General features: G+C 35.4%; 2 protein-coding genes across 2 annotated transcripts in view; one reads left to right on the top strand and one right to left on the bottom strand.

The window, feature by feature from the left end:
* LOC107602881 (UDP-glucuronic acid decarboxylase 1-like) overlaps positions 1 to 20,901 on the top strand; it is a 70,269-nt gene extending 49,368 nt beyond the window's left edge. The window contains exons 8-14 of the mRNA XM_016295491.1: positions 1,755 to 1,876; positions 10,937 to 11,056; positions 11,411 to 11,454; positions 18,774 to 18,834; positions 19,569 to 19,626; positions 19,710 to 19,813; positions 20,658 to 20,901. Of these exons, the coding sequence (XP_016150977.1) occupies positions 1,755 to 1,876; positions 10,937 to 11,056; positions 11,411 to 11,454; positions 18,774 to 18,834; positions 19,569 to 19,626; positions 19,710 to 19,813; positions 20,658 to 20,789 (641 nt within the window). The 3' untranslated portion in view covers positions 20,790 to 20,901. The remainder of the gene's footprint in view (positions 1 to 1,754; positions 1,877 to 10,936; positions 11,057 to 11,410; positions 11,455 to 18,773; positions 18,835 to 19,568; positions 19,627 to 19,709; positions 19,814 to 20,657) is intronic.
* A 1,196-nt stretch (positions 20,902 to 22,097) lies between these two features.
* Positions 22,098 to 26,009, bottom strand: ecrg4a (ECRG4 augurin precursor a). The gene is made up of 4 exons (XM_016295502.1): positions 25,879 to 26,009; positions 24,937 to 24,981; positions 24,512 to 24,675; positions 22,098 to 22,606 (listed from the first exon to the last, which is right to left on the bottom strand). Exons 1-4 carry the CDS (start codon positions 25,946 to 25,948, stop codon positions 22,457 to 22,459), a joined length of 429 nt encoding a protein of 142 aa, XP_016150988.1. The 5' UTR covers positions 25,949 to 26,009; the 3' UTR covers positions 22,098 to 22,456.
* Positions 26,010 to 27,032: the final 1,023 nt, after the last annotated feature.

The following is a 27,032-nucleotide window of genomic DNA, read 5'->3' as shown; positions in this document are numbered from 1 at the left end:
ATAATTATTTAACCCCTCTTACACAATGCTGTTTTAAAGTCACTTATTTGTATTGTTGGGTACAAAATTGTTAAAACAATTAAACCTTTGGAAACTCTATAGTTAAACTGAATTAATTTGAACTGATAACAATTTAGCCCATGCATGTGCTGAAATAGAGTAGCAAATGTGGCCAAGTCAAAAGAGCTCTCAGAAAACTATAGAGAACAAATTGTTTTAATACATTAGAAAGTGTATGGCTACAAGAAGATTGCAATTGCAATATAACCAGATGAGTGGAAGAACATGGTCAAACAGGGAGGTGGACCAGTCTTGTTATAGAGGTAACTGCTGTTTCAAGAACTGGAAATCTTGACTGTATGAAAGACCTCATTGATTCTTTATATTAGTATTAGCTTTTTGGAAGAAATTTTGATATCTTTGGTGCATAGACTTTATGATCATTGGACTTTCCAGCAGGCAACCATCCCAAAATATCCATCCAAATCTACTGAAGATTGGTGCAGGGATTGGTCATAGAATGTTCTTGAGTGGCCTGTTCAGCCTCATCAGAAATACTTGGAAGGATTTGAAGAAAGCAGTGGCAATATGACAGTCAAAGATTATCAGTGATCTAGAAGCTTTTCCAAGTTAGGAATGGACCAGGATTGCAATAGAGAGGTGACAGAAGCTTGAAAGCGCCTGGAGGTTATAAAGAATGAATATGGCATTTGGGGGGGTTGTATCATTTTGACATGAATGTTTAGAGCAAATTAGTTTTTTTTTTTGTTGTTTTTTTCGTTATCTTCATTTTTCAACATTCTCCGAATCACTCATAGGTGTATTAATAAACTTTCTATACTAGTGCTGCTGCCTTGGTTTAATTGTTTTCATAAAAATGTATTCATGGTAGCAGAATGTCTTGTAGGTCAAGGGGGTTGAATAGTTTTGATTGCAACTGTACAGTTTTGATTTCAGGAGTCATCCATACAGTTTACAGAAATTAAATCCCTTCTACAGCTGCCTTTCATTTGGTCGGAATGTGGTGTAGTTTGTCAACCTGGTGCAAAATGTAAGGGGGTCTGAATACTTTCCGTACCCACTGTATATGCAAGTGCTTATTGTCATCTCTGATGTCCAACAGGAAATCACACAACCAATATTTCATGTGTGACTGGAATTTTGTTCTATCACTTATTCAGCCACACACAAGCACGTAATGAATGGAGTGCAGATGTGGAAGATCTCTCAGAAATAACAGCTGTGTACGGCAATCTAATCTAATAGGCTGTTTCACAGCAATCGCCACATGCATTAGTCTCACATAATCTCAGTAATTTTGACAGTAGTGATTTTTAAAAACTAAAGCAGAGAGAAAAGGTCTTAGGTCCTCTAGAATCACTTGTGCTATCTGTTATGTAAGTAGCGGTTTCTTTATTTTGTCAATGAATCTTCAGCATGTTCGAACAAGTCACATGAAGTTTTAATGTCAGACCTAGATCAAATGTTTTGAAACTTTGTATGTCTTTATGATTTATTGCCGGAGTCTTTTAAATCATTTATCTATTCATAGTTCTGTGTCCATAGAAATGCACTGCGACTACTTATAAAAATGTCAAATTTTTATTTTTTCATTTTGGCTGTATAGACAATGGCTGTCTAGACATTATATTGTAGTTCTCCCTCATTTAACAATTTAAAATGTTTGTGTTAAATGTGAGACATAGGAGGTTGTGTATTGTATATCATGTTTGTGTGTTTGTGTCTTCAACTAGACCCAGAGGTGCACCCCCAGAATGAGGAATACTGGGGTCATGTGAACCCTATTGGCCCCCGGGCCTGTTATGATGAAGGGAAACGTGTTGCTGAGACGATGTGTTACGCCTACATGAAACAGGTATGAGTGAAATTAGATGGATTTCTGTATTTAATTTTTTTCATCCTGCTCTCGAGGTGTATTAACATAGAGAACTATAGAAATGTGCCTTCATATTCTTTTTCCAGTCTACTCAATATTCTTTGCTGTCACTTTCTTATCCAAGCAACATAACATAAAAGAATACGCACTGACTGAGAGCCAATTATAATTGGAGAAAGAAACTAATACATATAATGTAATGTAATATAATGTAAAGTCACAAACTGAACTTAGACCTCCAAAGCCATGGAGGACTTGAAATAATGATGCAAGAAGCTCACATATTGTTTATACATCAAAGGGCTACAATTTCAATGCTAGGAAGAGTAACAAATAATTTTATGGAAAAACAAGGCAGCTTGGCAACCTCACAACAGCGTGGATGGATGCACTGTTTGATGAGAAATTAAATGTGAAACTGAAATGGTGAGCCAAACCATTAGCAGCATTTTTAGATGGAAACAGTGGGTCTTATTCCCTAAATATGCATTTGCACAAATTTGTGTGTGAAATCTGTATAAAGACATGTTTAACGAACAAATCATGATTCACCAATTACTTTCATACTAAAATGTATTTTTAAAAAAAGAAATAATTTAGGTGGCTTTATAATTGTGTAAAGTTTGTTTTATACAGATTGGGATTAAGTTCCCTGGTACAGCGCAAGATTATTTCCAGAGGTTAGATCAGGGGTGTCCAATCTCGGTCCTGGAGGGCCGGTGTCCTACAGAGTTTAGCTCCAACTTGCCTCAACGCACCTGAATGGAAGTTTCTAGTATGCCTATAAGAGCTTGATTAGCTGGTTCAGGTGTGTTTGATTAGGGTTGGAGCTAAACTCTGCAGGACACTGACCCTCCAGGACCGAGTTTGGACACCTCTGGGTTAGATAATCAGAAGGTAGTTATTTTGAATATTTTGCTCTGTCATTAATGTACCAAATACTATGGCCTTTTGAGTGATGCACTTTTGGGATACAAACCCCAAAATGTCTCACTTTCAACATTTGATATGTTATCTATATTCTATTGTGAATAAAATATAAGTTTATGAGATTTGTAAATTATTCCATTCCTTTTTTACTCACAATTTGTATAGTGTCCCAACTTTTTTGGAATTGGGTTTGTAAATAGATTTACGTCGTCAGTTAAAACCATATTGTATTTGATGCAAAATTAAAAACACAGTACCTAATTCTCACTTTTAGTGGCTAAATACAATTAGATGTAATGACAAAATAAAGTCTATTGGGTCACCTGTTAAGCACCTTGGTGTTACCTAAAGGTTGATAATCTTGGGCTGTGTTTGGTTGACACACAGGCAAGATCACAATGATCGTCTGACTCTCTGGTTCTTTGTGACACGTTAATTTCCTGACTGTGTCTCGTTGTTAAACACTGTGATGTGATTGATTGGCACCAGCCTTTGCTGCAGCTGAATTGATCTGTTTTTCTTCACTTGGTGTCAGTCTCAGATTTCTTTATCATATTCATTGTTCCTTCAGTACATGCATTGTCGCTCTATGTGTCACCACATGAGAAATTCTCCCTCACAAGTTTGATTTGAATATTATCAGTGACATGTGGCATCTGGCATGTCCTTTTAAAATTAAATTCAGTGACATTTGAGAAAGATAAAGGCTGTTTGACAATTATTTGAAGTAATAGTCTGTCTTATGTTTGTTCAGAAGATTACTTGTTCCCTGTTTACCACCTTTTATGCAGATTGAGGATAATATGCCAGTTTTGATTATTTTTGTTTTGCATAAAACACAGCCTTAAGGGATAGTCCACACAAAAATGAAAATGTGGTTATTCAGTTGGAGTCTAAATGTCAAAGTGTTTTTTTCCATACAATGAGAGTCAGTGGTCACCAAAATGGTTTATCTATCAAAATTCTTCCAAATATCCTGTGTTGTTTTCCGCAGAAGAAAGCAAGTCAGTTTTCATTTTTGGGTGAGCTATCCCTATAAAGCTAGGTGTATATTCATGTTTGATGAAAGCATGAGGTTGTAGTGATGAAAGGCTGTATTTCCATTAGTTCAACTTTAGATTAGTAATGAAAATCATCAAATCCAGGACTTAGAAATTAACCGCTCTCTCTTCGGTCCAATGCCCTCCCCTTGCTTTATTGTTGTCTTGTTTATTTTTTTCCCTTTCCTACACAAAGGCTCTCCTTTTCATATTTATCAATCCACCCATCCTAATCTCTGTGTCTGAGACATGATCATTGGGCTGGTGGAGGTGCTTTATCAGTCCACTGCATTCATTTATACTCAATTAGATTTACTCTTCCATTCATGCACTTCCTTCCATCCATAGCAATTGACTTTCCTATTTATCTAATTTTACTTTGCTTTCCGACTCTGGACAGACTCTGTTCTCTTCTGACCTCACATTATTACACCTTTGTGATTTGAAAGAGTTACATTTACAGATAAAGTCTCTACTTTTACAATGTCAAAAGCATACTTATTAAAGTTCTTGATATAGCCTACATAGTTTAAATGAATGAATAAATACATTTAAATATTGATCTGGATACTATGTGAATGCTCAGAGGACATGTAGTATGGGAGCGGTACTTATTTCTTATGCTATTTTAGGGCTACACAATATTGAAGAAAAATATGATATGCCATAACGTGTTAAATACTTTGAAATGCGATATGTAATATGGTAATGTGTATAAAATCAATTTAAACTGGTCATAATGACATGTTTTTTAAATTATTTTAAAATGTTCCTTGAGGTTCACTTATAATGTTGAAAGTTTTTTGCACACAAAAAAAAAAAATGTGAAAAAATTATTATTTTCAAACCTCATTCTGACCCTCTGTTTTAAACGACCTGTTTTAAGGGGCGGGTCCTTCTCAGTAATCCGCCACTGTTATGATTGGCTAACATCATTGCATAGGAAACAGTATAAACGCCCCCTCGCTATTGCATGTGTGTTTCGACAACATGGAGAAAAAGAGAAAAAAGGTAATTTCCAGACAAAGCATTCACTTAGGGTTTGTGATGCAGCTGCAGTAAGATCTAGTACCTTTTAACAAATGTTTCTTTGTGAACTCTTCATGAATACAAAGCAAAGCGAATGTTCTTTCACTCCATTTGTCCTATTGACAGACTCAAGCGCATGGACTGTGTCAGAAAGTGAACGAGCGTAGCGCACGCACCGATGATTAGTGACGAACACGGAAGTGCGACGGAGAGAGAACAAAACAAAATGCCAGTCACAAATTAGAAGTACAAAACGAGGATTTGTAAAGAAAAATGTCAGACGATTTCGATATAAGCCAAGAGGAGACTGGTTTTCCTTTGCTAAAGTAAGGAAACTTTGCTTTCTTTGCTCCTGTAAACAAACGTTGGTTTTCGTGACACTCACACGTGCATACGTGCAAAACGTTTTAATTTGTTGAACAAAAAACACCCACCCATGTCATTATAAAGCTTGGAAGTGCCATGACAATTTTTAATATAACTTTGATTGAATTCGTCTGAAAGAAGAACGTCATATGCACCTAGGATGCCTTGAGGGTGAGTAAAACATGGGCTAATTTTCATTTTTGGGCGAACTAACCCTTTAAGTGACTGAACGCCAGTGGGTGGGTCCTGTGGTGAGAAGATGACTATTTGTCGATGTCTTGCTCTGGAGGCAGTGTTTATGCAAATGTTTGTGCCCAGGTGATGTCATTTGGCACCTCAGATCCAAACAAGCTTGTGACGAGTTGGGCTGGGCCGAGAGCCGTGGGAACGGAGCAAAGCCGGTGGAGTTTAATGATAATAAGCGACACCTGCGCCACTCACTGGTCTCGAGTCCCACGGAGGAGCTCCGGAAGGATAAAAGGAGGAGCGATGACAGTGGAAGATGAGAGAGGACCAGGCCTGGACTTTATTTGTGTTTTGCGTGCAGCAGTCGTCCGTGAGGGGCTGCCGCTTTACTTTTGTGTTTGTTTATTTTGTTATTAAATGGTTTAAATGTTCGCCAGTTCCCGCCGAACCGGTGAACATTTAAACCATTTAATAACAAAATAAACAAACACGGCTCTCGGCCCCGCCCCACTCGTCACAAAGCCGTTTTTGGAGCTTGTTTAAATAAATGCTTTGTTCAAAATGAGGAGGTCGTTTTAAGCTATGAAACTTGCAGGATGTTTTAATGGTACAAAGACCAATATGCCAAAAGATCAAGGCAAATTGATGCAGCTTTAAAATGCTGCAGCTCCAGCATTTTAAGAGCATGTATGCTACACTGCCACAGCTCTGGCAGCATTGTGTTTGCGCCACAATCTCACATATGATGACTGTACTAAATTCTAATTAACTCCTGTCTCATTTGTTTAGTTTTGGTGGTTATTACATTCTTGGAAGTCCACTTTGTAGATATTTCAAATTTAATCTCCATCCTCTTTTGGTTATTCATCAGTGTCCTTCACAATTATAATGCAGGTTGGTAAAAACACAGATGTGTCGCCTTTCTTCCAATTGACTTAATTAGCCCACTTCAATCCCCTCTGCTCTCTCCCCATCCCCTTACATCATCTGCTCTCATCGAGCAGTTTATTTTATGAACTTTCTTGATCTTTTGACCCTTATGGCTCTGGCTTTGTCTTACTGTCACCTCAGTCATCAGGAGACTGTTTGCTCAGCCTGAATTACAGCTTTCTGGCATTGTTGAGACCCATCATTGCTCTGAAAATGCTTTCTCAGTCCCCTAATGGAAAGCACTGATTTAAGGCCTATTTCACTGAAGACAGCTTTGCTTCATGTTTTTACACTGCAAACTGTTACAGTTTTGCTCAAGGCTATTTTGAAGGTGTCACTTTAGGTCGAAATGTGATGAGTTTCGCCACACATATTAATGAGATTTTCAATTTCTTTAACGTGAGTGGGTCTGTTCTTTTATATTTTCCAAATGTTTTGTTTTGCCTCTGTCTCTTTTTTTAACAAATGGGACAATTTAAGAGGGGTGCATAAACTCAGCCTGAGATCAGGAAATGACTTGAGCTTGAACTTGGTTTGTGGTTGTGCATGTGCACAGCCCACTTGTCTTTCCAGTAGTAAAAACGGTAACACACAGCCTTGTCATCGCAACTACAATGTGCCATGCTCACACACATAGTGTTTGTGTAATCACGCAATAGGCTTGCAATCAGGCTAGTGCTTGTTAAAAAGGCTGCTTAAGTAGGCTGTCCTTGTTTTGTCCCCGTTATGTGTAGTCTGGCATTTTTGCAGCCCATCCTTCATTTGTAATGCTATTCATGAGAGTTTTCATGTTTTTATTCAAGTCCACAGAGTTAATAATTATAGAACTACTGGACCTAAAAATCCAACTATCCCTGTTAAAACTTCCAGGTTCTCTCTTACACTGTTTCAAGCCCAGTGTTTGATGCAGGCACAAGTACAGGTTTTACCATGACACGGCCTGTCTTTAGAGATTTATGTAGCTCATATCATATGAAATATTTTCCAGTTATAAGCGGTATTATTTTCATGCCTCATATTAGAGCTGTTAATTCAGTTCAACAATAAATTATTTATAATAAACACGTCAACATTCATTAAAAAATATGAATTGTAAATTTTGATGTCATGGCCACTTAAAAGTTTTCGAACTACATTCTTGTAGTTTGTGCACTGTGCACTGCTCAAGGGAACAGGGATAATATATAGATATAATTAGATATAAAAGATATACAATATTTTGTCTTGTTCCTTTTTATTATGCAGAGATCATAAGTAAGAGTTTCATATTTTAAATTCCCTGAAGAGTGTCATCACTGTGGTTCTGTGATGCAGAAGGGTCCATATTGGTCTTTTGGAAGCAGGTTTGGAAACATCATTATATTTGCAGTTCCATTGAATAGGGGATTATATTTAAACAGAAATAAACCGCTTTAATTATTGACTTTTTCTTTGCTTTGATTCTTCACTGTGATCTTTCTTTTGATTTTGATTTTATTTTTTAAATTGATGTGGCCATGTCTTCTGGCCTTCTCACCCAGTTTTGATTGGAATTACTAGTTTGGCAAGCTTGGAGCAATGTGGAGAATAGTGATGTGTTACTTCATGATGATGGAGTGTTTTAGAGCAGTTTTCAACCTTTTCTGACACAGAGATGTCCCATGAGACTCCCAAGAGTCCCAACCACCTCTGGAACGCAATTAAATGAACATGACAGATTGACACCGTATCATTACTTTCATTATTAACATTAACATATACATTGAAGTGATAGTTCACCCAAAATCATTTACTCACACTCATGTTGTTCTAAACCTGCATGAATCTTTCCTCTGTGAAATGAAAAAGAAGATATTTTGAAGTCTAAATTAATTTAGACTTATTTGTATCGACGTCTTCTGGATTAAAAACAGGCATGAGTCAGAGTAATTAGATGAGACTTGTAGTCCTCATGTACATCAGTAGTTTCTTATAATAATTTTAGGCCTCTATTTATAGCCTCTTATAAACAGAATCAAATAAAAGTTAGTTTGCATGAGTTGGTCTTAAGTCATAGTTCATTACCACGGCAACTGTTTACGTGTCCGGGTTTGAATGCGTTTCTTATGTATGACAAATATCTGTGCACATGACAGGTGGAAAAATCGCAAGAAAAGTTTGACGTGTACTTATACATCAACTTACGTGTGTAATTACACATTATTTTTGGGTATTCTATTTGTTTGGATATTTATATAGGGTCTGTTGTCGTTTCATTTGTAATATTTCCCCTTTAAACTGGTATAAAATGTCATACTTTATATAATTGCACGGTATAGTACAGTATATAATTTCATGTTTTAAAAACCTGTCTTTTCTGTTTTATTTTCCGTCCAAATACTCCGTCACATTGCTTGTCTTCTGAGTGGACATTTGTTTTTAGCTTTTTAAAAATTATTTTTTATTTTAAAAATGTAACATATTAATATGAAAACCTTTATAAAAAATTTCAAGCAAAACATAAATGTGCAAAAAAAATGTAAACAATTAGTATTTTTTAGAATCCTATTCTGTCTAAGTAACCATGGAAATTTCATTTGACCCAAGAAATTGTAAAAATGTGTTCTCATCTTTAGCCTGAAGAGAAGTGGTACCGTCATAGAAACTGCAACATGTTTTGAGTCCATATACGTTTCCTCTTGCTCTGGTTTTTAATGCTTTATTTAACATCACCCCTCACATTGACTACATAAATGAGTCAGATACACAAATAATTTTGTTGTGATGCCACAACTAGGGGATAACGTGATTTTAAAAAGTCTTGTAAATGTCATCTGCTTGTGTTGCCAGGTAATTGTTTTGGATGTAAACCAGTAAAAAGGGTTATTTCAATAAGCTGATTGTGGTAGTTATCAATGTGCATGCAAATACCCTTAATGAATGTTAATACGCTTTCGGTCACTGCTCTATGGAAATGAAACGATGTCTTTTGATACTCCAAACTTCTTAAACTCTGTTAGAGAGAGGTCTTTTTTATTTTTTTTGGACAATGCTTTTTACACTGTAACAAAACAAAAATCCATAGAAAAAACGATAATGTCCTGACAGAAAATTACCCGTAGATTTTCCTTTAGGTTTAAGGACATTTCCTTCAACCCTAAAACACAACACAATACAATGTGTAATTCAAAATGTGGATAAAACCCCTGTGAAAAATTTATATGGAAATTTTTTTTTTTTTTTACAGACTTTTTTTTGGGGGGGGGGATGCAGAAATAGTAGTCCAAAGACCTTAAGCTGTGTAACCTCTCGACTTCCAGGATGTTGATGGGTTATGGTTAGTTATTACCAATACTGTTACAGAAATAGCTGTATTGTCAGCCCAAGGTAAGTTGTGAGATGAAATGCTAGAAATATAAAAGCACTGACATTTGCATGATGCAAAAGCATGCAAGAGTTGCGTATCTTCCTCTGTGATGCTGACAGAGCTACAGGCCCTCCATCAATGACCAACACTATATGTGTGGGCCACATGCTTTTTAATAAGAGAGTTTCTGCCATTTGGACAGGTGGGCCAAGGAAATTTCTTGTCACATGTACTGTATGTAGCGAATCAGCTCATGGGGAAATATGAATAATTAATCATAACTAGTTATAATTCATTATAAATATTTAGATCCGCTGTAGATATTTAGCTGACCTCTCAGGGTCAACTGTCTTTCAATTCTAAGAACATTAATTTCCTTGTCAAAGGGAATAACTTTCTTGAGACAGCAATAATATACACAATGACCTGAAGGATATGTGTGTTCATTCAAAGAAAAGTTTTCCTATGAATTAATTAGTAGAAAAGTCCATTTCTACTGTGCACTGTGGATTTCCTATGGAAATTGTAGTGAGAAAGGTGTTTCTCAACATGCCATTAGGTCGTAAATGTATCTGGTGTCAGGGTTGCCATGGTAACCAGGGGGAGCCTGGTGTCGTTGCATACGTCCTGGCATCCAGTTTATTGGGTGAGGGGACTGTGACGATTTGTTAATCTAATGAATAACTGATTTGTTAAATCAAATGAAAAATTGTGTGTTTGATTGGTCCAGACGCTACATGTATGTCACAATTAAATGTCACAATTGCTTGAAATTAGATGTTGTCCGTCACTGTGTTAATCACAAATGCCATCCATACTTAATGTGAGTGTGTTTACAGATCGGCCCACTTATATTTGTGTGCTACTGTCAATAAAGCAAAAGGGCAACCAGACCAAAATACTTCTACATTCTGAAAATAATGCACATTTTCCAGTCCAATTGTTATGCTGCTACTATTATTTATTTATTTATTATTATTATTTTAGGAACGAAATGAAGCATTTTTACCTCTAGCTTTAGACTACTAATGAAAATGTGAAGACATCGATATCAGGATCTCATGTATGAATTCAGTATTGTCAAAATCAGTGAAGCTCTAGTAATACATTTTGAGCTTCAGCTGCATATAATCCTGAAACCCATAAACCTATTGCTGCATGTTCACTGAATAATTAACACTTGCAGCAGAACTCATGGTGTTAATGAGGTTCGCATGTGTCTGTGTCTCGCAGGAAGGAGTAGAGGTGAGAGTGGCTCGGATCTTCAACACCTTCGGGTCTCGCATGCACATGAATGATGGGAGAGTGGTCAGTAATTTCATTCTGCAGGCTTTACAGGGAGAGCCGCTGACGGTAAGACCCATTGACCTTGTTAAAATAATGAACCAATGAACTCTCAATTACTGCTTTGACTCAATTCAGCTTCACACAGACAAACAAATGGGGGTTACTTCAATTTGTAGCCTTGTGAAATTAAAAAGTGGGGCATCCATACAGAATGCCGTCTTTTTCTTACCTATCAAAAACTGTTTTTTTTTTATTATGTTAATCAGATGGGCTTGGAAATGACTGAGTTTTGAATTAAAAAAATGTTATCCCTATGGCAAATTTTAAATGAACACATTATATTTTCACATTTTTTTGCATAATGTCATGTGCTCTGAATCTGAGGTATGATTATGATTCTGTTTGTTTTACATTTTTCAGGTTTACGGTTCAGGTTCTCAGACAAGAGCTTTCCAGTATGTGAGGTAAGCACTGATAAAAAAACTAAATACATCTGTGGGTGGGTTTTCATTTGTTTTGTATCTAGAGCACAAGAGGACACATGCAAAAGTAAATAGATGCTATGAAAATACAAAAACAACAAAATATGGGAGCATAATACTATAATTGGCTGATTTTTCCGTCATTTTGAACAGTGAATGTTCAAACTGTCCACAAGTGGATTGAATCAAAATTATCTGTGAAAAATGCTTTTAAAGTCAACGCTCAAAACAAGGAAAATAATACATTGGCTTGTTCTGAATAAATAGGCGATGTTACAAATTTGAGGGGGAAAAAAAACTATACTGCCATGAACAAAGATTTACGTAACACATCCATCTGACCCTTTTTTCCCCATTTCCATCAGTTTTCATGTCATCTCTAGTCTTCTGTGTTATTCCTTCTAATGTCATAGTGCAATTGTGAATGATAAGAGCAGAGAAAAAAGCCCATCTGGTCTCTTTAATGTCAAAAGAACAGCACAAATGAAATGCGTGAACAAACAAAAGTATTAACATAACAGTCCCATGTTTTGTCTTAATGAAATGAAACTTGGGGGAAAAACAGACCTTGACACATTGCTTCATGGCGTTTTCAAGGACGGAGATCGGCTTTTGATGGGATTACTAATGCTTTCTGGTAATTGCGTTGAAGGTATTTCAAAGGCAGAACTCTGTTTTATTATTTAAAAGGCTGCAGATTTGTGTACAGACTGATAATGTGGTGGTGCTTTGGTAGAAGTAAACTTATCAGTTATTAAAGGGGTCATATGATGTTGCTAAAAATAAAATTATTTGGTGTAATGAAATGTTTATGCGGTTTAAGGTTCAAAAACACATTATTTTCCACATACTGTACATTATTGTTTCTCCTCTATGCCCCGCCTTTCTGAAACGCGTCGATTTTTACTAAGCTCATCGGTCTGAAAAGCGAGGTGTGCTCTGATTGGCCAGCTATCCAGTGCGTTGTGAATGGCTGAATACCTCAAGCGTGTGACGGAAATGTTACGCCCCTACCATACTGTGATGCCGTGTCCCGGCTGGAGCGACAAGACAAAAATATTAAAACCCTTTATAAACGAGGCATGAGCAGCATTTACTACACAAAGCCGTTCTTCACTGACAAGCTGCGCAAAACATGCTCAAAATATGATCGTGGTTGTGCGCAGCTTGTCAGTGAACAACGGCTCTGTGTAGTAAATGCTACGGTGGCTGAGAGAGCTCAATGCGCTGCAACTTAAGAAAACACATGCAAATTGAAAAAACACCAGCAAATTAAGAAAACATCTTCATCAGTTTGTTTCTGTCAATATGGGGTGCTGTGTGTACATTAATGAGGAAAAAAAAAAATATAACAATATAACAAAGAGTGAAAAATTTAAGGGGGTCTGAATACTTTCCGTACCCACTGTATATATATATATATATATATATATATATATATATATGTGTGTGTGTGTATATATACTTGCGTATAGATATACACACATTTATAGTTTTAAATGTACAGAATTTCTAATTACTTTTTCATTTTGCTTTTTAAAGTCTGTCTGGTTTATGCTTCTATTAGTACTCTAATGATGAGTAGGAATAAATACTGCCAACTTAGCTTTTTGGGAAAGGGGCCACTTGCAAGCTGATTTTGGGGGTGCCTTTAATTTAATCTGAGCTTAGTTAAGACAAACCTGTCACAAGACTGATTACAATCTGAAGAAAAGAAAGGTCCAGTCTGTTGGTGAAATATATCATTTTGGCAGGGATGTCTGGCAGAGCCGTCTTGTCTCGTCTAGCTTCAAGCCTGTTTATGAAAGTTAGTGTTGCATGGCCTTCATCATTTGTGTCAGGAATTTTGTAAATGCCTCTTGGATCTGACCATCACATGTATTTCATAATTTGTCCACGTCCAGGGAACAGGATGGCAGAAATATTCTCTAAATATATTATGGTGCTGTTTGTAGGTGATATTTTGAGTATAATTTAATTAAGCCGGTTTTATCTAGAGGTATATGGCTGCCTTGGCTCATCTTTAGAAGACCCAACACACTCCGGTGGGGTAAGAGATCAGAGCCATCGTGGCTTATTTGAAGTCTCAGTGTCTCAGTAGAACAAACATTCTCCTGGATGAGCAAAGTTCACTTAATTAGGACTGTGTAATATAACACACGGGATTGACCACAGAATTTTCAACAGACCAAAGTCTTAAATGACAGACATCGATTGAGTGTCTGAAGGCTCTGCCCAGCTTTTAACCATCTGCTCATAAATGAACTACTGGCCACCCTACTAAAGGAAGTGTTTTTGGCATTGATAACACTGGGGAGTTCATTAAACTCATAATTCGGGTACATTCAAACGGCATAATTCAGAGGGAAATGTAGGGTGAGTTCATACTGTAACTCCACAGGTACAGTACATGGCTTTGCAACATTACCATTCAAAATAGGGTGCATTTGAAATTTAGAGGGAACTTTTCCTTTATACAACCTTTTAATATGTATACATAGTACAGATGAGAGTGCAAGAAGCCAAGGCCAATCCTTTGAACATAAAGTATCTACCTTTTAAGAGGCATTTACAGTAACTTTTAACCTCTTAACCTTTTTTTAAAATTAGGAATCTTGACATATTTTACATTTTAGCAGTTGATGTGATTTTTTTCCTTGTTTTTTTAACTAGCAGATCAACCGCAATGGCAAGACTTCACAGGGAACACATACTACCAGGGGCCTGTTTCATAAAACCTTTACCAAATAAGCCAGGTTTATTTCAATTAGTCTGACTTATCGTCAGTTGATTTGGTTCAAAATAAGTCAGACTAATTGAAATAAGCCTGGCTTATTTGGTAAACTTGTTTTATGAAACAGGCCCCAGAATGTATACCTTAAATGAATCACCTTGGATACAAAAACGTCAAGCACATTAATGTTATATAAGTTATTTATAGAGTATTTTAAATTTTCTTGAAGTGCTTTAAGCAGTGTTTTTGTTCAGTGTGTTAAATGTTCATAATACCTATACAGATATCACTAAAATAAAAGAAATAAACAGCATAAAGAGTCTTTAGTAGGTCAGGAAACTAGCCCAACATGCGCTTTGTGATTCTTTGAAACTGACTGAAATTGTTTACATCTCTTGGTATTCTAGCTTATAAAAGAACATTTAAACTCAATTTCATCTGAAAATGTTACTTTTTACGAGTTGGCAATTTCACATTTATTGGTATGATTTGAATGATCATACAAATTTCACTACCAATTTCCAAACATGTGAAATAGTTATGAATTGGAACACTTGATGCAGTAATCTATACAAATTAAAAATCTTTCAACCTTGACTTTCAAATGTTTGCCTCAGGAAATATTGATTCTGTATTTAAACACATGTTTGGTCTTTTGGACAGCAGAACCTCAACCTTTAAAAGAAGAGCAGTAGATAAGAGCAGGATTGGCCAAACCGGATTAGAAATTGTGTGCATCATATTTAAAAGAAGGCAGTATCACCAATTTAACATATTGAAGGCGTCCCATACAAGCAGCATGTAGTTTCACTCAATGTTCCCAAACATGGTACCTCATACCATCTTGGCCATCTTATCTGTGATGTTTCTCTGTTATCTAAGTCTTGGTAAAATCTGCTTTTTTCTCCTTTGTGGTTTAAGACATTTCACGGCTTGTTGTATCAGTTTTAATGACATTATTGTCCCTGTTAAAAGCAGGAAAGATGCAGGCTGAGCTGCTCTTATATACTTACTAATAAGGTTGTCACAATACCAAATTCCAGTAGCTGATAGCAATACCAGTGTAATTGCACAATTGTTGTTGCTAGTTTCAATATCAAAAGTTAAATATTAATATGCATATGGTCTGGAGGAAAAGACATCAGTCAAACATCACACTAAAGAAAGGATGAGATGATCGGAGGTAAAGTGAACTCATATAGAAACGTGGCACTTGTTTGAAAACTTGGATTTCCACAGGCTCTGATATCCCTCTCAGGGTCAGAGCCCACACTGCTCAAGGAGATAGCGCCGCAGCTCTGGGATGATTCATCCTACAGATAAATACGGTAGTGTTATCTTAAATAAGCAGTGTACACTCAGTGAAGAGAAGATGGACCAGTATGATTGATCTCATAGTGTTATTAAAGGGAAAGAGACCAATTCACATCTATCATTCCAGCTGTATTGACAGATCAAAGGCAACTCTTGTGGCTTGTGTTTGGCGCACATCTAAAAGGAATAGTTCACCCCAAAAAACATTTTTATTTATGAATTTATTCCCTCATATTATTCTAAACCGGTTGTTTGTTTGTTTGTTGTTTTTTCTTTAACCATGTAACACAAAAAGTTTTGTCAGAAAATAATGACAGAATTATAATTCTTGGGTGAACCATTCTTATGACTTTGAGTAAATTCTCTCTTTTTTAAAGTTATATTTTTTGTCATTTTGCTAGTTTTCAGAAGTGATGGAATTCCTGTCAGTGATGGTGTTACAGTTTGTGTGTGTCTGTGTCAAGACTTTTTTGTATTTCGGCCAGTATTAGGTTATTTTTATTTATCTGGACCAGCTGCTAATTTTTTCTATTTTGGCGATAAGCGTTATAATCTGACATTTATTTTAACAGCGCCTAAGTATATGCACAAAGAGCTCCTATTCTCTTTACAGTTCTGTCTTTTTTAATTATTTTGGGAAGAAAAAAACTAAATGAAAAAGTGTTAGTGTTTGCCTTTCTATTATTAGCAATACAAAGACACATGCTATAATACTTTCCCATATACCGTTAGCATTCAGCAAACGCACATCTATATCATAAAAATATAACTTAAAAAAAGAGAGAATTTACTCAGTCATAAGAATGGTTCACCCAAGAATTATAATTCTTCATGTGCTGGTCGTCGCCTAATTAGAACCCGAAGTAGATAAATATCACGTGTACTTTTTAAAACAGTATACGACAACAACGGGAAACTCTGTATATTCATGCAGTGTGCGCATGTCAAAAGATTAAATCCGATCAGAAGCTTGTGACTTGCGGAGTCAAAAGTAACAATTTTGATGTTATATCATATATCATTTAGTAACATAAATATGTCTTAGTGTATCCCGCGGTACTATCTGCGCACATATCAATCGCATCACTGGGCTGTAGGTTGCCAGGTTGAGGGGACAAATGGGTTGAAATTTGTATGTGTCGATCGTTCGGTGTTTCATACAAGATCTGGCAACTGGACAACCTTGGAATTTGACAGGTATGATAGATGTATATATATATATATATATATATATATAAATAATTTTTTTTATTTTCTTTCTATTATAATTTTAATTTTATTTTTTTTGTAGATACTAGGGCATGTAGTGTCATGAGCACAGTAACTGAAATGTAAAACTGTTAAAAGAAAAGGCTCAATAAACTAACGCACGTATTTAATACACTACGCATCAATATATCTTCACTTTGTGCTTTGAACTTTTCTATGCGGAGCGCTGCGTGCGCTGTGACTCCGTGTTGCTTCAAGCGCATCATTCTGCACACGGGATGTGCATAAGCGCTTTGTGCCGCTCTTTATTTGGAGCCTTTAGTATCATAATACTTTTGCACAATGAAAGATTATTAAAAGCCTTTCTTGTTCGTCTTATCTATCATATGTTGCTGCCTCATTACTCTGCTATACATTTAAAAGAAATGTCTTAATTTATACAGTAACGTTCAACAACATGTTAACATTCAGTAAATGTTCAACATTTGAAGTGGATCAAAAATTTCATCAAAGAACGGGTATTGTTTTGGTTTTAGGACAACTTTGATGAAAGGTTTTGATCCACTTCAAATGTTGACTATAGTATATATTTATATATAAATATGACTTGTTTTTCATGCATGTATTTTGCAACAATACAAAGAGCAATGTGTTCCAGATTTAGTCCTACTCTTATTCACTTTTATTTGATCCCCACTAAATAGTTTTTTTTTTTTTCACTAAAAGTTTAGGATTTTATAAAATTATTGTGCACTCATGATTTTTCTAGAGTAACTTTTGCTACTGAATTATCCATTAACCTAGTTTATAATAGTATTTCTGTCGTAGATTATGATTATATATTTTTTCGTTTGTTATTTTCCTTTATAATGAAGCTGTCTATATTTAGTAGATTGTGTGTAACATACGAAAGAGTGATGATCAGGTCAACACGTATTGAGGTATAGAAATTCTACACTAATTTAAAAAAAGCTGCGCTGGTATCGGTTCGATATCGGCAGATACCTGTAATTTTTTATATTGGCTCGGGATCGGTCCTAAAAAAGTGGTATCGAGCCAGCCCTACCAAAATCTATTATTTGTAAGCAACTAGCAATTTTTCCAACAAGCCATTTGTCCACACTGAACCATTACTGTGTCAAGCAGCAAAACTGTTTCATTTGACACAATAATGACTAATCAAAGGATTTTTGAAGAGCCATGCCGTTACAACGAGTGGCATTTTGGGCCAAAAAAGGGTCTATAGAAAGAAACCAATCGATCTAATAAATACTTTATCACTTCTAATGTGTATTGGGAAGTTATTAGAGTAGTTGATGGAAGCAGACAACTGAACTTAAGGGATATTGCACACTTCTCTTTTTTTTTTTTTTTTTTTAAGCTTCCTCTTGCCGTAAGCTGCTGGGACTCTCAAGGCTTTAATAAAATATAAATGTCCACAAGTTTGTCCTTTCAACTGACCTTGCGAGCCTTAACCATTCATTATTCACATTCACAATCTGCATTGCATCCAGTTAAGTCACGGCATGTCAAAAATTAAAAGCTCTTAAGCATCGTGATTTACACTTGATCTGCACTAGCAGGGTTGGTTTGGTTCTTTTGTCCTTGTGGAGGTGTAGATGACAGCACTTGAGACTGTTATTAATGGTCATTATGCTGTCTCCCTTCTGAGACCGAATGGACTGGATGTGTGCTCTTACATTAAATGAAAATCTGTTATTGAATCTGAAGGTTTGAATGGCTGCGCTGGTGTGTTAGCGAGATCTCTGCTGCCCCACTGTGTTCATGCCCACACACACTGAAGGAATTCACATGTGTGTGTATGAACACCCTGAAGAGAAAATTAACTGTGACTCATTCATACAACCAGATTTGCAAATTGCCAAAGGCTTCTATTGAATTGAGTTTAAATAGTTTATAATTTTATTTCCATTTCATTCATTTGCACGTCACTTCAGATGAAGTCATTGCATCTGCATTGTTCTTTCACTGTGCTTTGTCGTGATGCCACATACTCTGGTTTAGTCGTTTCTTTTTTCCCCAGTGATCTGGTGAATGGCCTGGTGTCCCTGATGAACAGTAACATCAGTAGTCCAGTTAACCTGGTGAGTTTAGCATTTTGCCTTCAGGCATTATTCACTCATCGATTTGTTGTAGTACACTGTATATTCAAAAAAAATACTCTGTAAGTGTTAATATATGATCAATAGAAACAATCCAGTAATTAAGAGTTTAGGCCTGGCTTTCAGCTGTAATGTTGAATGGCTAGTTATCATTTTATCCTTAGAAACTGAGAAGAAGAATAACTTCCTAACGTCAGTACAGGTTTATTTTAATTAACATAACTTTCAAATAATTACTTCAACTTTTTACTTTTGTACTTGTACTTTTTTTTTTTTTTTTACAATTTTCATTTAGTTTAGCTTAAAAAAAAAGTATCACCATAAATATCACAACAACTAAAAGACAACAATTCAAACGCAAATAAAAAGGAGAAAAACAACAACATTTCTAGATCTTTCAAATGAATCGTGATTAAGCGTCTGCTAAATGACTAAATGCTTAATTGCAAAAACCTGTGCATTCCATTTTAAGCGATTCAGCACTAGATTTTATTTTTCTTTCTTTTACAGTTTGTAATAATCTAGTGTTAATTTACAAATATACTATTGATCATTGCTGTAGTAATTCATATTACCTAAGACACAAACAGGCAATTTGGTCATTTGATTACATGAAAATATGTTTGTCATGTTTAAACAAGTACATTTATGCTATATGGACTGGATAACTATTATAAATCTAAAAAAGACTTGTCTTCTCTTCTCTTTGCTTCTAGGGCAATCCAGAGGAACACACTATACTAGAGTTTGCACAGCTTATTAAGAGTCTAGTTGGTAAGTAGACATTGTATAAAATTGCAAATGAGGTTTTAGAATCTATGATTAATTGAACAGCACGCCGCTGATTGTCTCCTCAGTGAGCCGCAGTCATATTCAGTTCCTTCCAGAAGCACAGGATGATCCACAGAGAAGACGGCCAGATATCCGCAAGGCCAAAATGCTTCTGGGCTGGGAACCTGTGGTGAGCATCATGAATATTAGGGCAATTTTACCCCAAAATTTGGGTATGTCGATTTTTTTTTTTTGTTATTTATAGATTTTTTTTATATATATATATAGATTTACTTTTATTTATATATTTATTGTTTTTATTTTTTCTGTTATTTGTATACATTTATAGTTTGTTTTATTAGTGCTGGGCAACGATTAATCGCATCCAAAATAAACGTTTTTGTGTACATAATATATGTGTGTGTACTGTGTATATTTATTTTGTATATATAAATACACACGCATGAATGTAAATATTTCAGAAAAATATGTTATGTTTATATATTAAATATATTAATATATAAATATATACATGTAAATATTTTCTAAATATATACTGTATGTGTGTGTCTTTATATATACATAATAAATATAAACAGTACACACACATTTATTATATAAATAAAAACTTTTATTTTGGATGCGATTAATCGTTTCCCAGCACTAATTTTTATCTATTTATTTATTTAATATGCTCTATAATAAGACAAGAAACATGCCTTTAATTTTATGATGGTTTTACATGTTAATTTATAATAATACAATTCTTTACATTAATCATTATAATTGTTCCTAGTAGTAATATTAATAATTATTGAATTTTTATGAATATTATCAATTATTTATATTAATAATCAGGAATATTCATTCTTCCTAGTTGTTCATTAGTCTAACCGTAGGCACATTTACATAGTATGTGTACAGTCACTAGTGTGTGTTTTGTTATTTTTACGACAGTCTCAAATATGGTTGATCCGATCATAATTCGTAGTTGGAACAGTCCGTTTAATAAGATGTGATTTGTGTGTTTGCAGGTGCCACTGGAAGAAGGCTTGAACAAAACCATCCAGTACTTCAGCAGAGAGCTGGAGCATCAAGCCAACAATCAGTATATACCCAAACCCAAAGCTGCACGGATGAAAAAAGGAAGACCCAGACACAACTGATGAATTGTGTTGATCTCAGGGATGCTGGGATACTGAAGGACCTTAGACGTCCAGCAACCATTTTACAGCGTGGGTCTCCCACCTCCCACTTTCAGATCCATCTTTTTGAAAAAATTAATTCATTAAAAAAAGGAATTTTTCTGATGCTTTTCGCAAATATTTTGAAAAGCAGCTCCGTCTGAGAGCTCTCTCTAAAGAGTTTGTTTTTCAGTCAAATGTGCCTCAAAGATATCCGATTTACAGACTTTGCCTTGCACTTTGGTTTGTCAGTCGTCTGTATGTTATTTAAAGCAAGCTTAGATCTTCATGTGCATTTGTGTTGCGTGTTTACATTCTGTGCCGTTTTAATTGATGTGATCTATTTTTTTTATCGTTGTCAAAGCTAGCGGTGTGTTATTGCTAAATGGACACCTGTAGAAAATTAGCGATTGCAAACTATTTAAAGATCTCGAATGTCTGGTCTGGAGCAGGAAACCTCATCCAGCTCTGTCAAGAAATTTGAGGACACGGATGAAAAACTGCTTTGGAAAATGTTCTTTCTGCTTTAAACTTTGTGATGATTTTGAGCAAAATCTGTTGTTACCTTTGTGAAACTTCATACAGAACTTTGAACCTATAATTGATTTCAGGTGAAAATAATATTTTAATAAAAAATATTTACTGTGACTTTCACTGTATTCTCACTTTCTCTGTCCTTCTGCTTAATGAAATGTCATTTCACATTTGTATTGTATTTATCACATTTTATTTGATCTCTGCATTCCCGTTTACATCGCTTTTCTCCGTTCACCACTGATTTTTGTCTGTGTTATGTCAGGAGTCATTTTTGGTTTGTCGAGGCTGCATTTACTTGATCAAAAATAACGTAAAAAGCATAATATTGTGCAATGTTAATACAATTTAAAATAACTGTTTTCTATTTGAACATATTTTAAAATGTAATTTATTCCTGTGATGCAAAGATGAATTTTCAGCATCAGTGTCACATGATCCTTCGGAAATCATTCTAATTTGCTGCTCAAGCAACATTTATTAATTTGTGAATTTTATAAATAAAAAGTTCAAAATATCTTTTGTAGGATTGTAAATGTCACTTTTCATCAATTTAATGCGTCCTTGTTGAATAAAAGTATTCATTTCTTTCAAAAACAAACCAACAAACAACCTAGGTTCTGTAGTTTTTATTGTAACGCTCTTTCCAGCCTTTTGAAAACAACACCAGACAGACACCAAGTTCACCCAGAAATGATCCGGTCATCATTTACTCATTGGTCCAAACCCATTAGATTTTTAATTTTTTTTAATAACATCATTCTTGTTCCTTTCCATATAATGAAAGTTATGTAAAAGATGACTGGGGCTGTCAAGCTCAAAATATGATTTGACAAGATTATTGGTAATGACTTAAATTTCAGTCTTTTCTTCACATAAAGGTAGCATATGGTATATGGCAGTGGTTCTCAACTCTATAGGCTACTTTTATGATATTTGTCTGGTATATCTTTGTCATTTTCAAGAAAGTGATGACATTCTTCATTTATGTGTGAACTATTAAAATGGACCCCCCACCTTAAGAATTTCTTTGTTATTTTCATTTACGAAAGGAAGTACAAGCTACAGAAGGAAGAAGCACTGTGTTAAATCAGAGCGGTTATGGCTTTGTTGTTTTAGTAGTAGTCATAATTGACGTTTGCCCCGTGCCTGTAAGAGCCGGCGCTGCGAGGCCCTATGGGAGAGTTTTCATCATAGTGATGCTGGCGACCCTGGTCACTGGAGCGGTAGTGGTCCATCCAGTAGGCCAGATCCGTTTCAAGTCTCTGAAGGAAATGGGAGGAAAAAGGTTCAACCATAAATATAAATCCCAGACGTCTGAAACAAGATGTCACATACATAAAAACATGACATTTGAGTAGCCAATCAGGACATTCCTACATATAGCTGTGCTCGTGTTTTGGGTTTTCAGTTTCTACAAGAGGTCAGACGTTTCGTCCCCTTGGAATTATAAGGTTCTATCTGACATTTTTGTCAAAAATTGAGTTATTCACATGTTCTTATTCTGTGACAACTTATTTACATTATGTGATTAATGTTGTATACATTTTGGGAATTTTTATTTTTTTAAAAAACCCAAAAAGGTTCTATCTACACAGTTGAATGGACTGAAGTTAAAATAGCATATTACTTGCATTTTAGTAACTGATATTAAAACCAGCCTAATTGAGTATCAAAAGCATTGAGCTATTCATCATTATATTTAAAGATAATATAACTATTGACATTCTTATATTAAAAATGTACCTGTTTGCATAGTATGTCTCTATATTAGACAAATAAATCAATAGAAGCTGCAGCTCTGTAATGAAACGCTCACAAAAATAGCTCTATACTGTTTGGCAGTAGCCTACCATAGTACAGTGATAGCATCAAATGGTAATACCATGGTAGCACGATACTGACATATAGCATGATATTTACATTGTTCGTGTTCAAAACACCATGGTACTTTTTGGTACTTTGTTGAATGTGACGTAAAGTGATATGACTGTTCAACCATAAATATAAATCCCAGACGTCTGAAACAAGATGTCACATACATAAAAACATGACATTTGAGTAGCCAATCAGGACATTCCTACATATAGCTGTGCTCGTGTTTTGGGTTTTCAGTTTCTACAAGAGGTCAGACGTTTCGTCCCCTTGGAATTATAAGGTTCTATCTGACATTTTTGTCAAAAATTGAGTTATTCACATGTTCTTATTCTGTGACAACTTATTTACATTATGTGATTAATGTTGTATACATTTTGGGAATTTTTATTTTTTTTAAAAACCCAAAAAGGTTCTATCTACACAGTTGAATGGACTGAAGTTAAAATAGCATATTACTTGCATTTCAGTAACTGATATTAAAACCAGCCTAATTGAGTATCAAAAGCATTGAGCTATTCATCATTATATTTAAAGATAATATAACTATTGACATTCTTATATTAAAAATGTACCTGTTTGCATAGTATGTCTCTATATTAGACAAATAAATCAATAGAAGCTGCAGCTCTGTAATGAAACGCTCACAAAAATAGCTCTATACTGTTTGGCAGTAGCCTACCATAGTACAGTGATAGCATCAAATGGTAATACCATGGTAGCACGATACTGACATATACCATGATATTTACATTGTTCGTGTTCAAAACACCATGGTACTTTTTGGTACTTTGTTGAATGTGACGTAAAGTGATATGACTGTTGGTAAGTCTATTTTTGGAAACACTGTAATTTAAAAAAAGAAAAATGTTGGTTACTATTTAGGGCTCCCCCTGGTTCCCACCCACCTACCTTGCAGGCTTATCAGCCCTACTTCCAGCTTCACAAGGTCCTCCAGGGGGTTCCTAACTCTAAACCCCCTACCCCCGGAGTGTGCAGGTGAAACAGGTGCCAGTGTAACCAGTGCTGCGCTCATGAAGAGATGCACGTATTTATAGCCAACCCCAGTGACCTCTTATTATTGAAGCGTTCTATTCATTTGCAAGGAGTCATTTGCGAGAAGGATTGCGCTATGACTGATCTGCTTTTTCTTTTGCGCTTTACAGTCACTTTACAGTAAAGAATGATATAAAGGTGTGGTATCAGTCGCTACCTGATGCTCATAAATCATTTACAAACCTTTAGTAGATGAAACTGGTTTATGGTATTTTTAAGAAATGACAACAAGCACTCACTGCTTCATCAAAGCCCATGTACATGAACTGCTGGATCCACTGCTGAACATCAGGGCGGCTGCGGTCCCACAGGTTCCTTTTGGGTCTTTTAAGGGAGGCCAGGAACTGTTTGGCCCTGGAGGGAGTCACAGCCACAGCTGCAGCTGGCTTTACATCACCGTCAACTAGTGAGAGACAAAGCCAATCGACAGGGCCATGGTACACCCATAGGTATTTTTATATTAGTGGGACTATGAAAAAAGTTTTCAGAAGATACTTTAACGTACTTTAATGTTTATGTTTTAAAATGACAAGATTTCAGCAAAATTTAGCAAAACTGTATAATATGTTCAGACACGTTTTCAGAAAATTTATATCGAGAAGTCTTCCATGTTCTTGCACTGGTGAATATTTTGCTGACAAAAAAAAAAAAAGGGGGAAATTACCTTTTTTCATCAAGAGTTTTTCCAGAGTGTTCTCACTTGCAACATCTAGAAAATATCAAAAACTGAATTAGGATGTATATCTTTTATACATTTAAAAAAAAAAAATTAAATTACAAACGAATACAGTGTTAACATTTTTGTAATTTTTACGAAAAAACCTGTAAAATGCTACAGCAAAAAAGCAAAATACTGTCAAATTTATGTAAAAACTGTCAATGTCAAATTGTGGAAGTAAAACAATGAATTACCATATAATTTACAATGACTATTGAAAAGAACATTCCCAAAATTCCCTGCGTGACACATCACATATGATTATATTTTATACACATTGTTTTTTTCTTTTAAGTGTTTTGTGCTAGGCTATATTTTCGGTTAATTAGTTCATGTTTATTGCATTGCTTTAGTGTCAGACATGCAGACCACAGATGAATTCTGATTCAACATGTGGTTTTCATGCATTGAAAAAAAACTCTCTGTGGAAAGTCTGACTCAATCAGACGCTATCAGACGGGGGAAGGGAGTGGGATCATAAGCCTATGCAAAGACGAAAAACATATAGTATTAATAACCTGCAAGTAGGTGTCCAATTCACTTTTGAAGATTTTAGTGAGACATACGACCGCAGAGATTTCATAACTCTTTATGTTTCATAAGTTTTGCATCTCTCCTGCTTTTACAGCTCCTTTCACACATTTAGCATGCTGTTTGATGATAGAAAATAATGATTTGTCTTTAAAGTGCACATCCACAGACCAAACAATTAAATTCATTTCTGCTCACAGTACATTTACTGACCTTTCCCACCTTTTCTGCTTACAATATCAGGTGAATCGCCCACATTCATACTTCAGACTGTGCAAGAAACTTTTAGCAGGCATTTTTGAAAGAAAGAAAGAAAAAGTGAGCTGCTAAGTGCAAGAAAAAGAGAGAAGAAATTACCCGAGAGTGCCAGTACAGTCAATAGGGTCACAAAGGTGAGCAAGCGCAAGTAAAACTTTTCAGAAGCCATGATTTCTTGTCTTCTTCTCTGTCGATTTGCAACAACGGCGTTGATCTGCAAGCAAACTCGCAGAGAGGAGAGAGGAGGAGTGAGCCCGAGGGAAGCCCACGTGCACATTCTCAACGGAAACTGCAGCTGGCAAATTACTGTAAACCAAGTCAACTAACACAAAGGCCCTGTCTCCTTGTATATTTAAGCGCTTACACATGTGCAGAGTTAGTATTTTTCCACATTAAATGGGGTTGCAGCTTTTCATAGCGAAACATGATCCTGGTTTGAATTCTTTAAACCTCCTCATGTTGATTTATTTTATAAGTACCTGTTGCCAAGACCTTGGTGTATGATTTACTGTACTTTCAAACAGTTTACACTCGGAAATTGCTAGAAAATTTTCACAAAAAAAGTTACAAAGAAATGGCAAGCACGCACTGAATTAATCATGACATTTTCAAGTAGAAAGAGTGACATTTTATTTTCGTGTAAAACGTACTCCTGCATCATATTTGATAAATGAAATTCCAAAAATAGTGCATGTCTTCTGTAGCACGTCACACTTTCTCACAAAATATGATGATGTTGTAGCATTTTCCTTTTCATCCCTTAATCACCAGAAAAACTGCCACTAAGAATGATTCATATCTTCCTGAGTCAGGTTACACCTACAGTATTTGTTTAATTCTCAATTTTCACATGTATTAATAATTGTAATAATAATTCATGCCAAAATCCTGATTGTCCAGTGACAGGAGAAAATGCAAACATGACCCAGATGTTTTCTGCTACATCTGTGGGGGTTTTAAACAGTACATTTTGTGTGGGGGGGAAAAGTTTACAACATTGTGTTTATGTAAAGTTCTTTGAGATTAAATTGAGTATTTGGACATATTTATCCACTCCTGAATACTTCTTTTTGTCATTAAAAAAAATGTTGATACTTGATTCATTGATTTTGTTTTTCTCAATGTGCAGACCTGTGTAATCTTTATTTACAACTTCATAAAATGTGTTGGAGTTGTTTGGATTGAACGCCTTCTGGAGTTGTTGGAGCTCTTTGTTTCAGACTGTGAAGGTGAGGTTGTCCCCTTTTCGTCAA

Source organism: Sinocyclocheilus grahami, unplaced genomic scaffold (assembly GCF_001515645.1).
Source record: "Sinocyclocheilus grahami isolate Dianchi unplaced genomic scaffold, SAMN03320097.WGS_v1.1 scaffold337.1, whole genome shotgun sequence".
NCBI classification, from domain to species: domain Eukaryota; kingdom Metazoa; phylum Chordata; class Actinopteri; order Cypriniformes; family Cyprinidae; genus Sinocyclocheilus; species Sinocyclocheilus grahami.
The sequence above is the reverse complement of the archived record's forward strand: the minus strand, read 5'-3'. Positions and strand labels throughout refer to the sequence as shown.